Consider the following 15,959-nt stretch of genomic DNA (forward strand, 5'->3'; position numbering starts at 1 on the left):
CATGATTTGAACGGAATGATGAAAGCTGTTCAGTGCCTGGCCGTTGATTACCAATACATATAATAACTGCTCGTAATTTTAAAAAAAAATCATATTTACTGTATAAAGAATCTTAAACTGGCATTTTTTTCACTCGTGGAATGGTCAATCAACTTCTGAATCATTAACCAGTGAACTGAGTAAGAGTGGATGGAATGCATGTGTGTTGCATGAAAAGCAGATCAAATAAGTCCCGGTACTGAGTACCGGCAGAATTTCACCCCTGGATGAAAGGATTGTATCTGACACAACAATACCTGAAATCTGGCCTGTCCTGCACTTACATTATATTTGCTACTTAGGTCACAAATGTGCATTTTTCAAAGAAGCGTTATAGTAAACATGTATTTTAATTTTTAAACATGATATCTGCTACTACTCTGGGTGACAGAATTCTGCTTGCCCAAGCCATGCTGTCAGATAGTGCGGCACTGTCCTGGAAATACGGAGAGTGAAGCTGTTGTGTCCTCCCTCTCCCTTCAACAGCTTCCCCTGTTGACTGACAATAACTTCATTACTCCCTCCCCATAACACCCGTCCACCGTGCCGGAATTGCTACTGGTTCGAGAAGCATGGCATGAGTTTACAAAGTGACACTAGCTGGCTCTTACTCCTATAAAGACACTGCGGCTGATCCAGCCTGTGTTACACGTCTACTGCAGACAACTAGAACTGAAGAGCAGAGCATTGGCTCCTGTGCAACGTTAGGGAGGCAAAATCTACTGAGTCACCTCACTGTGCTACAGCTGCCCCTACTGGCCAGGCAAGCAAAAACAACTGCAAGACTCGCCTTTGTCCTCCAGGGGGCGGTAGCTCACATCGCTGTGGCTTGAGGATCGGAGGATGTTCACTGACCTTCTCCTGAGCTGTTGTGTAAAAAAGAAAACGTTGAATAATTTCTGGACAGCATTGCCTGCGTCGGCTTGACCTCAAGGATCTGCAGCAAAAAACTTCGAGCTGAACTTTGTGAGGTGTGTTTTTTTTTTAAAAGCTTGTATACTAACAGCTATGTTAGTAATGGAGACTTCTCCATGTGTGTGTTTAATCTGCTGATTAAATAGTTTTATTGCTAAAAATGACCTTGTTTTGAGTTTTTATTTTCTCACCAGTTTAGATATATTTTCCTTTTATGTATTTGTTTCAGAAACTTTCATTTTCCTCCACTTTGTACGATACGAGACGGGGAAAGTGTGTGTGTGTGTGTGGGGGGGGAATCGACTGCACAGATTCACGTCTGTTAATTTAGTGAGGAGACCGACAGCAGTCTTGTACCAGAAGAGAGGGAAAGGGGGGGGGGGGGTCGACTAGACAAAATATTAAAATCAAAACAAGGTTTTCCCAGAACAACAACAAATGTTTATTATCAATTTCTCAGTACGAATATCAACATTTTGTTTTTTTTTATAAACATACTTTTCATAACTATTGATTACAGCTTTAATTACTGAAGTAATTCAATCAGTTCAAAATGTAAAAAAAACAAAACAAATTAGAAGACACTTTTTTTTGCATCAGTATCATTCTTATAGATCACTTTCTGCACTTCCTCTCAAAACTTTATTAAAAACTGATCGTAACTTACAAACACATTCCCTGAGTCTGACCTGTCCTGCACTCCCATCCGCTACACACGCCTCAAATAGGCAGCTTAGAAAGATGTTGAAGCAAACATGGATTTTCATTGTATCTGCTGCTACACCAGGGTAAAGAAATCTCTGTTTGCACAAGCCATGCTTTCAGATCGTGCTGCACTTCCTTGGTCACCTGGAGGGTGAAACTGCACCCCGTCCACGGCTTCTTTCATTAACCAATCAGCTGTTGCTTCCCCTGCTGACTGACACGCTTTCAGACAGAGTGTAACACATTTCCTGTGAGTAAGGCATGGAAAGTGGGAACTTTCTTTAACTCAGTGTAGGAGCAGATATCACATGAAAATCCATGTTTGCTCTACCATCTTTCAAACCTGCACATCTGAGGAGTGTGCCGTGCATGGAAGTGCAGGACAGGTCAGATTCAGGGAATGATTTTGTCAGCTACAATTACATTAAACTACATTTGAAACAGCGACTTGGTACAGCAGTGAAACCTCAGTCATCTTAAGCAACGGACTGTTCTTGTAGTTTAGATTCACTTTGTATAATTTCCTGTGGCCTCAACAGAGCTCTCAGAATCAATATCAGGTATACCAGACTGGGAATTCAAATCTAACAAATTTGAAACTGCCCGTCGTTGAACTTATGACGTTTCTTTTAGTATTTCTAAATTCAGCACTGTTTTGTTTAATATTTATGTAAGATACCCCCCAAAGTTTAAGCATTATTACCCTGCAAACACCCTGCCCCCCTAGTGAATAAAAAAAAAAACACAGCAGTAAGTAAGATACATATATATAGATAGATAGATAGATATAGTAGTCTTTGCATATAGTAACACCTCCTAAGAGAACACTTATGGAATTTTCCCATTGTAAAAGCTCCGCCTAATGGAACCGGAACTCCTCTTAAAAGAAACCCTTTCTCTAGCGATTCATTGCCGACCGATACAGGAGTGTTTTGTAACCTGGTAACTCCTCATCATCAAAATCAAATTCGAATGGCTTATTCAATCTTTTCAAAACTGACTTGCCATCGCGAGAGTAATCTAGAGAGCAATTTTTACCGTATGTAGGGGTTTTGTTAATTGAGTTTTTCAGTTAGTTTATTATTAGAGTTTCTTAATATAAGCTTGCCTATTGCTTTTCTCTTATTCTGTTAATGCACGTGCTTCACGACATACGTAATAAATACATTTGCATTTGGTTCATAGTGATTGGCCTTGGCAGATTGTGTCTGTAGTCTTTCTTTGTCACTGTCAACACTTTGCTTGCTTCCCGAGGGGTTGTCTCTTAGCCAGAGACTGCTGTGTGTATACTGTGTGTATGTGTCTTACTGATGTATTTGCAGGGAGGGGGCAGGTTAATCATGGCTCCACTCTGCTGTACCCGATGTAGTTCAGACATGATTCGGAGAGCTCCGTTGAGGGGATTGCAATCAGTAGGAAGGACAGTTCTGTTGGTTCGGCTGCTCTTGAGTTTCATCAGCAATGGCAAAGTGAACGGGGTGTGAAGAGAGAGAGCGAGGGGGAAGAAGAGGGTCGGAGAGGCAATATTAACGAGGGAGCGGATCAACAGAGACACCTTCCAACACCTTGTGGAGTCGAGGCCACGTCAATGCTGAGATCAAACGGTGACCCGATAGCAGGGACAGGTCCTAATAAAGTGACCAAGAAGTGCTAAGGCCACAATTAGCTTTTTGCTGCTGTTAGTGTTTTAATGATAGAAGGGTGTCCGGATACATCCCCCTTCTATTACAATTTAATGCGTTTTAAAAAAAAAAAAATACTTTGAACCTGAAGCACCTCACAGACCAACTCAAAAAAAAGTTTACAATATTGTTCAGTGACAGCTTACTATTACTTTCGGCAGTAGTATAGGTTGAGAAATAACATCAAGCTCTGCTAGAGCTCGCTTCGTTTAATAAATCCCTCCCCTTTCAGAGTGTTTGACGGGTTCTTCAGCGGAACATCTTGTTCCATGCACAACAGGTTTCACCGCTTTCAGTTTAGGAGGTGTTTCTTACCAGCTGAGCTGTGATTGGGTGGGGCGGAGCTATCCAGAGTCACCAACAGGAAAGCGTCAGGTTTGATTGACGCCCGTTGCATTCGATTTTGCTCAGCTTGGATACCTCAGCCCCGGCTGCTGGTCCGAAGCACAATAAACTGAGAACGACGGCATTGAGCAGAAAGCCCCTGCAACCCGATGCACAGTAACAGGATTCAGGACGAGTCGATAAAGAACCTGGCTCTAAAAGAAATATTACTTTGAAACATCAGAGTGATTTATTAGGGTCTCTGGTGAAAAAAATAAACGTTGAAAATTGAGCCTAGATATACCGACTAAAAAAGTTACAGGTTCAAAGCTTTAGACATTTGACATTTTTAGTGTTTCAGAAATAACTGGTGTAGATTTTTGATATATTTGTCTTAATACTTTTTAGCTTTAAGGACTGTATATAACTTAAAATGCCATTTTGAATTAGTATTTATATATTTGAACTGGTCCCTAGATTTGAATATATGGGTTTTTTTCACCTCATCCACGATGTGATCGTTTCCGAGATCGATTGCGCCTCATATGGATTTACAATAAATGTAGTGACTTAATTTAAAAATGTAAAAATATATTGAGATATTTTCTTAAAATATATTTCACAGCAAAACTTAACTTAATTTATTTTCTTAAATATATTTTTAAATAAAAAAATATATATGTTGTTTGAAGCCCCCTCGCTTTCCTGAATATATTTAGCGCATTCTCTGAACCGTGTATTTCAATTGTAGAAATAAACTGAAGCATGGCGTTTGAAGCTCCTTTCCTTCTCTCCAATCTGCATTAACCTCCCTCTCTGTTTCTCGCGCTTCAAACGCTATGAAAATCACTAGGAAGCTCTCTTACTACCCACTCCCTCCCTCTCTCCTCTCCTTCTAGTGTTTGAATCTGTAGATCTCTCTATTTTCTTTCGCCTCCTCTCTCTAGTGTCTGGCGCAGTAGAAGATGGGCAGCAGCAGGTTGTCCAGGTTGTGTGTGTTTTTATCTCTCTCTCTCTCTCTCTCTCTCTCTAGCGTTTGAACCCGTAGGAGATGGGCAGCAGCAGCAGCAGCAGGTTGTTCTCCCCCTCTCCCCTCCTCTCGTGTTTGAAACGGTATGAGAAGAGCAGGTTGTTTCCTCTCTCTCCCTCCCCCTCTCTCTAGCGTTTGAACCGGTAGGAGATGGGCAGCAGCAGGTTGTTCTTCTTGAAGGCCTGCACTTTGAGCGCGGTCTCCTCGTCGAGCGAGGTGTAGCAGCGGCGCGCGTAGTCCAGCAGCCGCTCCTTGGCCGGGTCGAACTCTCCCACCTCTGCGATCTTCTCGGGCGCCACGAGCAGCAGCTCGGCGATGGGCGTGGTCGAGGCCACGGTGTTCCGGTCCACGCCGTGGTGTTGGAACGCCTTCGTCATGTTCTTCAGCTTCTGATAGGTCAGGAGGATCTTCCTGTAGCGGAACAGCACGCCCGCTGGGTCTTTGACTGAGGAGAGAGGGGTTAGAGTCATACTGCAGTCAACTCTTACTGTAGAATGAATAGGCTTTAACTCAGAGGAGAGAGTTACTCAAGACCAGTGTCTCTGTTAAACATGGATTAGAAGATCTTGCTGTAGAGGAATGTTTTTTAACTGAGAGCGGAGTGAACAGAGTCGAAACATAATATCCAGTCTGGTTTCTAGTAGTAAAACAAGTTGGGTTTTAAAGGATACCAGTGATTCTGCCTTAACAACATGGCTAGGTAACCCTTTGTAACCCATTCCATCCCCTCACCACTCTGTGAAGAAGTATCTCCTTCCCTCTGTCTCCTCAGTTCATTGCCTCAATTAATCAATTAATGGATTACTGCAGCTGTTATTTTGCCTCAATTAAGTATTAACCATTGATCTCTCTGGCACTCCCTTTGAGTATCACAAAACCCTGACCCTCTCCCCTCCGATTCACCGCTCACCTCTCTGCCTCTCTCTGGAGATTCTGATGACACGCCTCCTCTTGACAGCATGGTGACCGTTAGCTGAGGCCATGCCCCTCTTGGAGGCCCCACTCCCTCGGTCCGACATGGCCTCCTCTCCCGACATCACTTCCTCTTCCTCCCACAGCCCCTCATCTTCCTCTCCCAGTAGATCTTCATCTCCATTCACCCCAAACCCCAGTCCTCCCATTCCATCACCCTTCAGAGCTGCGTGAGACAGAACAAGATTGTATTAGAAATCAACAGGGAGACCCAACTACAATAACTTAAATACTAAAAAACTAAAATTCAATGAAGTAGGGTGGGTTCACAGAGCGTGATCAGGTTCATCCCCTATGAATGACAATGTGTGTGTATCATTATATATATGTATATATAATATATATATGCGCTTTACTTGCTCTTATCTGCCCCCTATTTTACTGCATTTAATCCTGTAGAGTACTGTAATCTGCCAAGTGTTATTTAATCTGTAGTATTTTGTATTGAATTATATCCTGATGTAACTATCACTGACACTGTTATCTGCTCAGTTATTGAATCGTATTTTGTCATATACTTGTACTTGCTAGAACCAAAGTCATTGTATTTATCTTGCTCTTAATTGTATTATTACTTGTACTGTGATTCTTGAAATGTATTTTTGTTTACGACAGTAAGTCGCCCTGGATAAGGGCGTCTGCTAAGAAATAAATAATAATAATAATAATAATAATATATATATATATATATATATATATATATATATATATATATATATATATATATATATACATACAGTGCCTTGCGAAAGTATTCGGCCCCCTTGAACTTTGCGACCTTTTGCCACATTTCAGGCTTCAAACATAAAGATATGAAACTGTGATTTTTTGTGAAGAATCAAGAACAAGTGGGACACAATCATGAAGTGGAACGAAATTTACTGGATATTTCAAACTTTTTTAACAAATAAAAAACTGAAAAATTGGGCGTGCAAAATTATTCAGCCCCTTTACTTTCAGTGCAGCAAACTCTCTCCAGAAGTTCAGTGAGGATCTCTGAATGATCCAATGTTGACCTAAATGACTAATGATGATAAATAGAATCCACCTGTGTGTAATCAAGTCTCTGTATAAATGCACCTGCACTGTGATAGTCTCAGAGGTCCGTTTAAAGCGCAGAGAGCATCATGAAGAACAAGGAACACACCAGGCAGGTCCGAGATACTGTTGTGGAGAAGTTTAAAGCCGGATTTGGATACAAAAAGATTTCCCAAGCTTTAAACATCCCAAGGAGCACTGTGCAAGCTGTGATAATATTGAAATGGAAGGAGTATCAGACCACTGCAAATCTACCAAGACCTGGCCGTCCCTCTAAACTTTCAGCTCATACAAGGAGAAGACTGATCAGAGATGCAGCCAAGAGGCCCATGATCACTCTGGATGAACTGCAGAGATCTACAGCTGAGGTGGGAGACTCTGTCCATAGGACAACAATCAGTCGTATACTGCACAAATCTGGCCTTTATGGAAGAGTGGCAAGAAGAAAGCCATTTCTTAAAGATATCCATAAAAAGTGTCGTTTACAGTTTGCCACAAGCCACCTGGGAGACACACCAAACATGTGGAAGAAGGTGCTCTGGTCAGATGAAACCAAAATCGAACTTTTTGGCAACAATGCAAAACGTTATGTTTGGCGTAAAAGCAACACAGCTCATCACCCTGAACACACCATCCCCACTGTCAAACATGGTGGTGGCAGCATCATGGTTTGGGCCTGCTTTTCTTCAGCAGGGACAGGGAAGATGGTTAAAATTGATGGGAAGATGGATGGAGCCAAATACAGGACCATTCTGGAAGAAAACCTGATGGAGTCTGCAAAAGACCTGAGACTGGGACGGAGATTTGTCTTCCAACAAGACAATGATCCAAAACATAAAGCAAAATCTACAATGGAATGGTTCACAAATAAACATATCCAGGTGTTAGAATGGCCAAGTCAAAGTCCAGACCTGAATCCAATCGAGAATCTGTGGAAAGAACTGAAAACTGCTGTTCACAAATGCTCTCCATCCAACCTCACTGAGCTCGAGCTGTTTTGCAAGGAGGAATGGGCAAAAATTTCAGTCTCTCGATGTGCAAAACTGATAGAGACATACCAAGCGACTTACAGCTGTAATCGCAGCAAAAGGTGGCGCTACAAAGTATTAACTTAAGGGGGCTGAATCATTTTGCACGCCCAATTTTTCAGTTTCTTATTTGATAAAAAAGTTTTAAATATCCAATAAATTTCGTTCCACTTCATGATTGTGTCCCACTTGTTGTTGATTCTTCACAAAAAATTACAGTTTCATATCTTTATGTTTGAAGCCTGAAATGTGGCAAAAGGTCGCAAAGTTCAAGGGGGCCGAATACTTTCGCAAGGCACTGTATATTATAATTAACGTATTTCGAAGCCTTAACCACAGCTATCACTCAAAATGCACGATTGGTTAGTGCTGTGTGTCAGGAAGACACACTACATTTCATGATTACATGTCAGGTGTGGTTTCAGAGTTCCAGGGTGGGAATAAGGGATGCGCTTTCACGTTAGATCGGCTCGTCTCAGCAGTGGATGCTGTTCTGCCTCTGAACTCATTTGCGCTACTGTGCCTTTGTAACAATACAGCAATTACAGTGTTGCACTTAAGACAAAGTAACTTACTTTAACATAAGCATTTAAAAGATCACATTTTGATATGTTTGATAGGACTCCTATGTGTTTTAATGCAGTACAGGCTTAGTGCACTGGGGCAGCTGCTCAGTGGGTGCCTCCCACTTTTGACAGGTGGTTTACAGTAAGAGACAGTGTTTTTAGAGGCACTTATTGTACAACAAAGTCAGCGATTTGCCATTTTAACCAAAAAACGCAGCACGCGTACATCTTCACATTTGAATTGTGAGGTTATTTTAATATAAATCATTGAAATACTTTTTTTACCTCTTGAAACTCAAAGTTAGTTCAGCGTGCACAGTAAATCCAAGACTGACTTGCGGTTAAATAATGAGCTTATTTTTGGACATTAAAGGCTTTAATAGTTTAACCCTTTAAGGACGTGATGATGTAACACGATCACGCAGAAGTGTCATTCTGTGATCGGGTAAACGCGATAAACTCACTTCGTTTCTTTAACTTACTGGGCCACCATACTTTGCATTACAGGCTGTAAACACATATCGTTGGATAGGGGAGGGATTGAATTATATATATATTATTATTATTATTATTATTATTATTATTATTAATTATTTCTTAGCAGACGCCCTTATCCAGGGCGACTTAGAATCGTAAGCAATATATATATATATTTTCACGGAGACGTGCTTTTAACAGGAAAACACTGTAAATCTGATGCATTTGACTTAATTAGACGTAATTTGCCAGCTCGCCTCTCACCCTGCAGTCCTGGCAGCTGGTTTAACTGGTTTCCTGCTGTGCTCTGCTGGTGGTAGGAAGCCGTGGTGGAGGTGGCACTGTTACTGGTGTTGCTGGCCCCGTGGTGCTGCTGGGAGGACTGGGTTCTGGAGCCGTGCTGGGAGCTGGGATGGTGCCGGGGGGGTGGGGGGGGCTGTGGGGGCTGGCTCGGAGCAGCAGGCTGAGACGAGCGACGAGAGAACGTGGAGGAACCAGACCTGCGAGAGGAGGAGGAGGGGTCTGCAGAGGGTCAGGAGAGAGAGAGAGAGAGATTAATATGAGAGAGAGAGAGACACACACTGATAGATGGACATGCAGGTAGACAGACTTACCATTGTCTCTGCGTCTCTCCCATGAGTAGGATCTGGAATCACCTTCTGAAAGAAATGAGACTGAGCTTTAGAGATCTGAGTGAGCAACAAGGAGGATAAGCAGCCTCACTACTGAAGAGAATGGCATGGAACAAATTTATACCATTCTACTATTCTCCTCACCACTTGATCCTCCCTGCACCACCCTCTCCTCTCCCCCCCACCTCACCTTGGTCCCCCTTGGTGAATGCGATGAAGCGGTCCAGCTGACACCTCAGGAAGTCTCTCTCCTCCTCCAGGTCCTCGATCCTCTTCTGAAGCCAGGAGTTCTTCTCCAGGGAGATCTGGAGCTGGGTTCGAAGATTTGTCACCACCATGTACGAGCTGGGGGTGGGCTCTGAGATCTCTGCTAATCAGGACACAGCAGGGCAGAGGAAACAGCCAGTTAGAAGACAGTGTGCAGAATCGACAGTTCACACAGACAGACAGAGAAACACACGCACAGAGACAGAGACAAACACACGCGCACAGACAGACAAAGACACACACACACAGAGCAGGGCTGCAGAATGTTCTCGCACAACGTGACCCAAAGGATTTGGTCAGGGGCCGAAGATTATTTCCGCCCGCCGGAACCGTTATTATCGGGCTCATATTGGAAAACACTGTCACGCAAAAACAAATGCACACTTCACTTTTAATTCTCATGCTGTGCTCTGTTAGGGGTGTATTTACATGAGCAAGATATCAAAGCATGATGTCATTTTTCACCCTGCATGCTGTGTGCTTGCAAACAACACATAACCGCAGTGATACAGTAATACAGCATCGTGGGAATACAAGCTTTTTGCTATTTTGTTACATTTCTTTTTATTCAAATTTTGGTAAAATGTTCATTTTGATATTAAAATGCCACCTCCAAGTCATCAGAGGGTGAAATGAGATTATTGTAAAAAAAGAAATGAGACGAGATAGATGGTGGGTATTTGGTTACACGCGTTCTACCTTTCTATATATTCATTCCATCAAAAGTTCAATTATAAACACAGTATTTGAAATGCATAATTCCCACGATCAGCTTGTTTATTTATTTTGTGTGTAATGGCAATGCAGACTCTCGTTTGTACTTCTCCCGTCCATTTCATACTTATATAAATCATGTTATTTTATTCAGTGTCATATTTACTGTCCCGACACTGTTTATTCTTTATAAAGATAAAGGCTGTTTCCACTCAGAATAACAGTCAACGACGTTGTTTGAAACGTGTTGTCTGTTACTCTTCTTTAACTATTCGATTGATACCTGTTAAGCCGTTCTTGTATCTCAATCACACTGAGAAACGTGTCCACAGCAAAACTGATTTCATTTATGTTTAATTTTGGGGGTTTTTTTAAGTTGCAGTTAAGAGTGTGATTGCATTCTGTTTGAAATCTACTTCAGGTGTCATTTACACAGCATATTCAGGTTCACTCCCTCCCAGCACACACTCGCGTGGGCGGCACACACAGTACCCAATTCGACTCTGTGTGTGTGTGTGTGTGTGTGTGTGTGTGTGTGTGTTGTATACGCCATTTTTGTTTTGTAAATTACAGTACTAATTCTAATGAGAAAAAATGAATGTAAAATATTTCATGAAACAAACAAAAAAAGCATCGCTCCAAACGAGAGGCAGGTTACACACTGTCAGAAATGATAAAAGAAATGATGTGAATTGTAATGTAAAGACGCACACTTCTGTCGCTGTGTATATCGTTGCATGCAAGTCGCCGCATTGAGAGCCACAATCCTGCAACATTTATATGTATCACTTAGTTACTAAATAACAGGAAGGAAAGGTAACTGTGACAAATGAAGCTTAATTATGAAGGCACTGCAGCTCATACACAGTGCTCACCCTTTATAACACTATAGTGAGGAGCCCACAGTTACAAGACCGTGCTATTTGTGTTCCGCCTTATAATGAGTTTAAAAGGGCTCCTGTAATGGCATTATGGAGCCAATGGAAGCTACGACCCTATCGTGTTATAACCGATTCCGCACTGTAACGAGGCGTGTTATAACGGGTGAGCGCTGTATTATGTGAAAGAAACAACCTGAACGATAACCCGCTAGATTTGGTTTTATTTAATATTTTTATGATTAAAGCTGATTGATGTAGAAATGCAGTCTTGGCTAGCAGAGCACTCCCCTTTCTAGTTACCTTTCGTGTGCCTGGGAGTATGGGAGTACCGAGCGACATAACCAAACTGGTCATGTGATACAGAAAGGCGGCCCCCCGAGTCTGCTTTGCGTTTATAGAGATGTAAACCCCGGCCCTGGTCCTGGATTGCAGGCCCGGGCCACATCGAGACAGTGGACCAAATCCAGGTCAGCCCTGGGCTGCCTTTTGTTTTGTTTTTTATAGAGAATTCACATATGAGAAGTTCGCAAGTGTGAATGGGGTCTAAGATATCCTCTTTACAACCCACAATAATGCTCACACAGGATTTCTCACTTCATTTTTTAAAAGATTAGACAGCATGGCCTGTGTCCTCATACGGTTGTCAGGTCTTCCTGCCTTGTGGGGACTTTTTGAACAAAGACACACACACTTGTATACACACAGAGACTATGGTACAGGGCGCTGTATGGTGCAAGCTGCTATCCACTCACCATGGACAGGTCAGAGTGTCTGACTGGCTGTTCTGACCTTGAGTGGGTGTCAGTCAGCTTGTATCACACGCACACGCACACACACACACACACACACACACACACACACAGAGACACACACACACACAGACACACACACACACACACACACACACACAGAGACACACACACAACACCCTGGACTAGATTCATTACAATATACAGTGCAATAAAAACAATTAAGCAGTGTATCTCATTTTAATGTGAGGTCATTCCCCCACCTGATACAAAGGCATTTCAGAGGGCTGCATCACATCAATATCAGGGTCTCACCGTCAAAAGTGTTCTCTGATTGGCTGTAATAATCAGGCTGCTCAAAATTATTTTCTTCAAAGGGAATTGAAATCTCATACTCCTCATCATCACGTTTCACTGAAAAAACAAAAACAACCAGCCTGTCAGTGACATCCATCCCCCATCGCCACGGCTGCACGTTCACAAGCAGAGCGATCGGGGCGATGACAAGCCCACGATGTGACGTGTATCAACGTGCATCTCGAAATGTATTTTTGTTCACGGCTGTAAGTCGCCCTGTGTAAGGGCGTCTGCTAAGAAATAAATAATAACAGCATGGACAGAAGAAGAAATGCCAATGACGAGATTAATGGAAATTGGAGAGGTGGAAGACCTTCATTAGGTAAGCCAATGAGGTGTCCTGGTAAAGTCTATTAAAATGATTTACAGTGTGTGGAATAACGTCTTGTGTTCTCAAGGTGTAAACGTGTGACACACAGACGGACGGATGTACAGACAGGCAGGCAGGCAGGCAGGCAGACAGACAGACAGACTGACCCCCCCCTCCCCCCATGTATCAATTTGCTTGCTCTTCACACTTGAGACACTTTCACACCTATTTGATTTGCAAGTGATTCGAATCGTGGTTCACTTGCAAATGAGCTGATTTTTTCTTTCAGGTTTGCTTCAGTTCACTTCACACCAGGCGAATTAGGGTCTCTTTTAAAGTAAATTCAAATGTGTTTGTTTGGTTCACTTGCAGCTTCATGCAGACTAGAGTTCTAATAGGAGGCTGTGTGGTCCAGTGGTTAAAGAAATGAGCTTATAACCAGGAGGTCCCCGGTTCAAATCCCAGCTCAGCCACTGACTCATTGTGTGACCCTGAGCAAGTCACTTAACCTCCTTGTGCTCCGTCTTTCGGGTGAGACGTAGTTGTAAGTGACTCTGCAGCTGATGCATAGTTCACACACCCTAGTCTCTGTAAGTCGCCTTGGATAAAGGCGTCTGCTAAATAAACAAATAATAATAATAATAATAATAATAATATTGGTTTCACATTGCAATTTTCCAGCTTGGAGAACAGTTTAGGTTCTGTGATTGTGCTGTTGTCCGTGTTCTTTTAGTGCTTACAACATCAAATCACTGTCAAAGAAACACAACATACCGAAACAGTGTCAAGTACTTGTAGGAAAAACGCTGTTCTTTGAGTAAGAGCGACATCGATATGTGGTGTTTAGAAGACGTTTCAAGCGAAAGCAAATATTACAGGGGCGCGGCTATACCATAACTTTAGTGACCACCGTGTCTTTCTACCAGAGACCGGCATCATTATGTCTCCAGTCACATGTTGTTTACGATCACGTCGCCTTCTGATCAAAATTGTAGATATTAGTACTGACATATGCTTATGTTTTCGACTACTGATTCGCCCCATTGCCGCTGTACTTCATGCATCCAGGGCAGCTGAAACATCATAAAAAAAACTAACAAATTGTGCGCCTCTTCCTGCGATTTCACTGGGCAGTGAGCGATGCCCGCTCGTAAATATTATGTTTGCGACGCGACCTCCTCCGCAGAGATGGACGGGCGCATCGGGGAATGTGTTCCGGGCTTCACCGACATGGAAACTTCCTAATCTCCTGCTTTTATTAACAGAGAGTAAACGGGGAGGGAATGAGCTGTATGACGGATACATCAGTGTTATAAACTGGAGTGTGGCTATAATAACCAAAGTGATTGTATTATTATAGTCGTATTGTTATTTATTATCAGTAGCCTGCGATACAGTCTAGCATTCGGGACATCTCAATGTAATGTAAACAACATCGATATTATGTTGCTGCTGTTCAAGTCTTTATGTATCAGCAAGCCGCTTTCCAAGGCGTACAATGGAAAAGACAACGCGTGTGTCTGTCTGCCCCCCTCCCCCCCAAAAAAAGTAGTAAAAGCCGCTATACTACACAGACATTATATATAGTCAAACCGATTAAAATATAAACGGGACAGCATAATATAGAATACCATATGGACTCGACACCACTGCTCCACACACACACACACACACACACACACAAAGCACGCACCAAAGTCAAATATCTTTAAGAAGTCCAATACAAACCGCAAGCACACGCGGATTTCATATACAATATACAACAACCATGCGTGAAAACAAATTATATATGAAAAAAATGTTACCTGTAGGTTTAGGAGCACTGTTGCGTTCCTCGTTCATGATTGTTTTTCACGTTTTTTTTTCCTCCTAGAATTACAATCTTCCCAAGTTCTTTTTTTTTTTCTTTTTCCGTTGTTTTTTTCTGCCTCTTCCCGTTTCCCCCTTTGTGTTATTCCTGAGTCCTCAGCAGAAAAACACACAGTGTAATTATAATGAAGTGCCGCCTATATCATGTAATTACTGCATGGGGGAGGAAGGCGCAGAGTCCCCGCGATTCCTGCATAGAGATCTCTGTTTTTACACTACAGGAGCCGAGAAAGACTATTCTGTATCCGCGAAAGATTCATAAAAACGCGGACATACACAGCCGTACGGGGTTCAGGAGAGTCCACGCGTGTTTTTATTTTTATTTTTGATTCCCTCACCCCGTCGATTTAAATGCAGACAATAACAATTTTGTGAATCTCTATCCCCCTCTCTCTCTCCGCTCTCTCTGACTCACTTCCTGGCAATCCAGGGACCGACTACAAATATCCGGACTCAAGCTTGAGAAAAGAGAATTTGGGAGAGGGTCGTTGTGTTTAATGTTTTTTTTTGTTTTTTTTGCATGATTATTATTTTATTTTTTAGGGAGCGTCATAAAATTAGCCAATCTTTTAAAAACATCTACCCATCTATATATTATTATCATTTAGATAATCAGGGGACTGATTCACTTGTAAATCTTTAGCCTGTATTTCAAACAGGAGGAACTTTTATCTATTCAAGGACATCATGATATTTAGTGAGATAAAAGTAAGGAGACGAGGGGATCTGAATTGAGTATGGGGTAAAACGGGATATAAAATAATGACCCCCTCTCTCTCGCCAAGTTCGAATTATTTTGACTAACTGAACAGAGTTTATTTCCGTTTTGCGGTTCGTTGTTTCCCCGTCGGACCCGTTTCTCGGAGACGCTCCTTGTGTGTGAAAATGGGGCAGTGGGAAGTGTTTGAGAATTTAATTAAAATGTAAAATAAATAAATAAATAACCAGAAATGTTTATACTGTATTATTTTTAAACTAGAATACTACAGTTGCTCGGTTAGTTAAAGGAAGAATATTTCTTGCGCGCATAAGTTAATTTTGTTATTTATTGTATTTTTGTAATTCCATTACCTTCCAATGCTGTACACATTTTTTTAATTATTAATGATGAACGCTTTTAAATTGGCAGTTTATTTATTTGCTATTGAAACGGAATGTTGATAACATGCAATAATAATAATAATAATAATAATAATAATAATAATAATAATAATAACTGCCATGTCTGCGCGTGTTTTGTAATTAGATATGTTAATAACGAGTTTGATAATTACTTCCCACTCCGTGTCTGTGCAATGAATCAGACCCATGCATGCACACACTTGCACAGACGCACAGTGAGAGACGAGTGCTGCTCTGGTCATGATAATGACTGGAAGGTGAATCTAGTGACTCAAACGACTA

At 41.9% G+C, this 15,959-nt stretch overlaps 1 protein-coding gene across 5 annotated transcripts; it reads right to left on the minus strand.

Moving 5' to 3' along the window:
- Positions 1–1,372: 1,372 nt before the first annotated feature.
- On the minus strand, positions 1,373–15,143 carry LOC117409946 (coiled-coil domain-containing protein 106-like). Of its 5 annotated transcripts, none has more exons than XM_059018594.1 (7): positions 14,492–15,138; positions 12,335–12,433; positions 9,599–9,778; positions 9,391–9,432; positions 9,041–9,298; positions 5,606–5,833; positions 1,373–5,140 (listed from the first exon to the last, which is right to left on the minus strand). In XM_059018594.1, the coding sequence occupies exons 1-7, from the start codon at positions 14,526–14,528 to the stop codon at positions 4,824–4,826; spliced, it is 1,161 nt and encodes a 386-aa protein (XP_058874577.1). In that variant the 5' UTR covers positions 14,529–15,138; the 3' UTR covers positions 1,373–4,823. The 5 variants fall into 5 exon arrangements, with proteins under 5 accessions (XP_058874577.1, XP_058874576.1, XP_058874575.1 ...); XM_059018593.1 differs by having other exon boundaries at positions 9,391–9,435; positions 9,599–9,775; positions 14,492–15,135; XM_059018592.1 differs by having other exon boundaries at positions 9,391–9,435; positions 14,492–15,135.
- Between the last annotated feature and the right edge of the window lie 816 nt (positions 15,144–15,959).

This window comes from Acipenser ruthenus, chromosome 60 (assembly GCF_902713425.1).
Source record: "Acipenser ruthenus chromosome 60, fAciRut3.2 maternal haplotype, whole genome shotgun sequence".
Taxonomy (NCBI): domain Eukaryota; kingdom Metazoa; phylum Chordata; class Actinopteri; order Acipenseriformes; family Acipenseridae; genus Acipenser; species Acipenser ruthenus.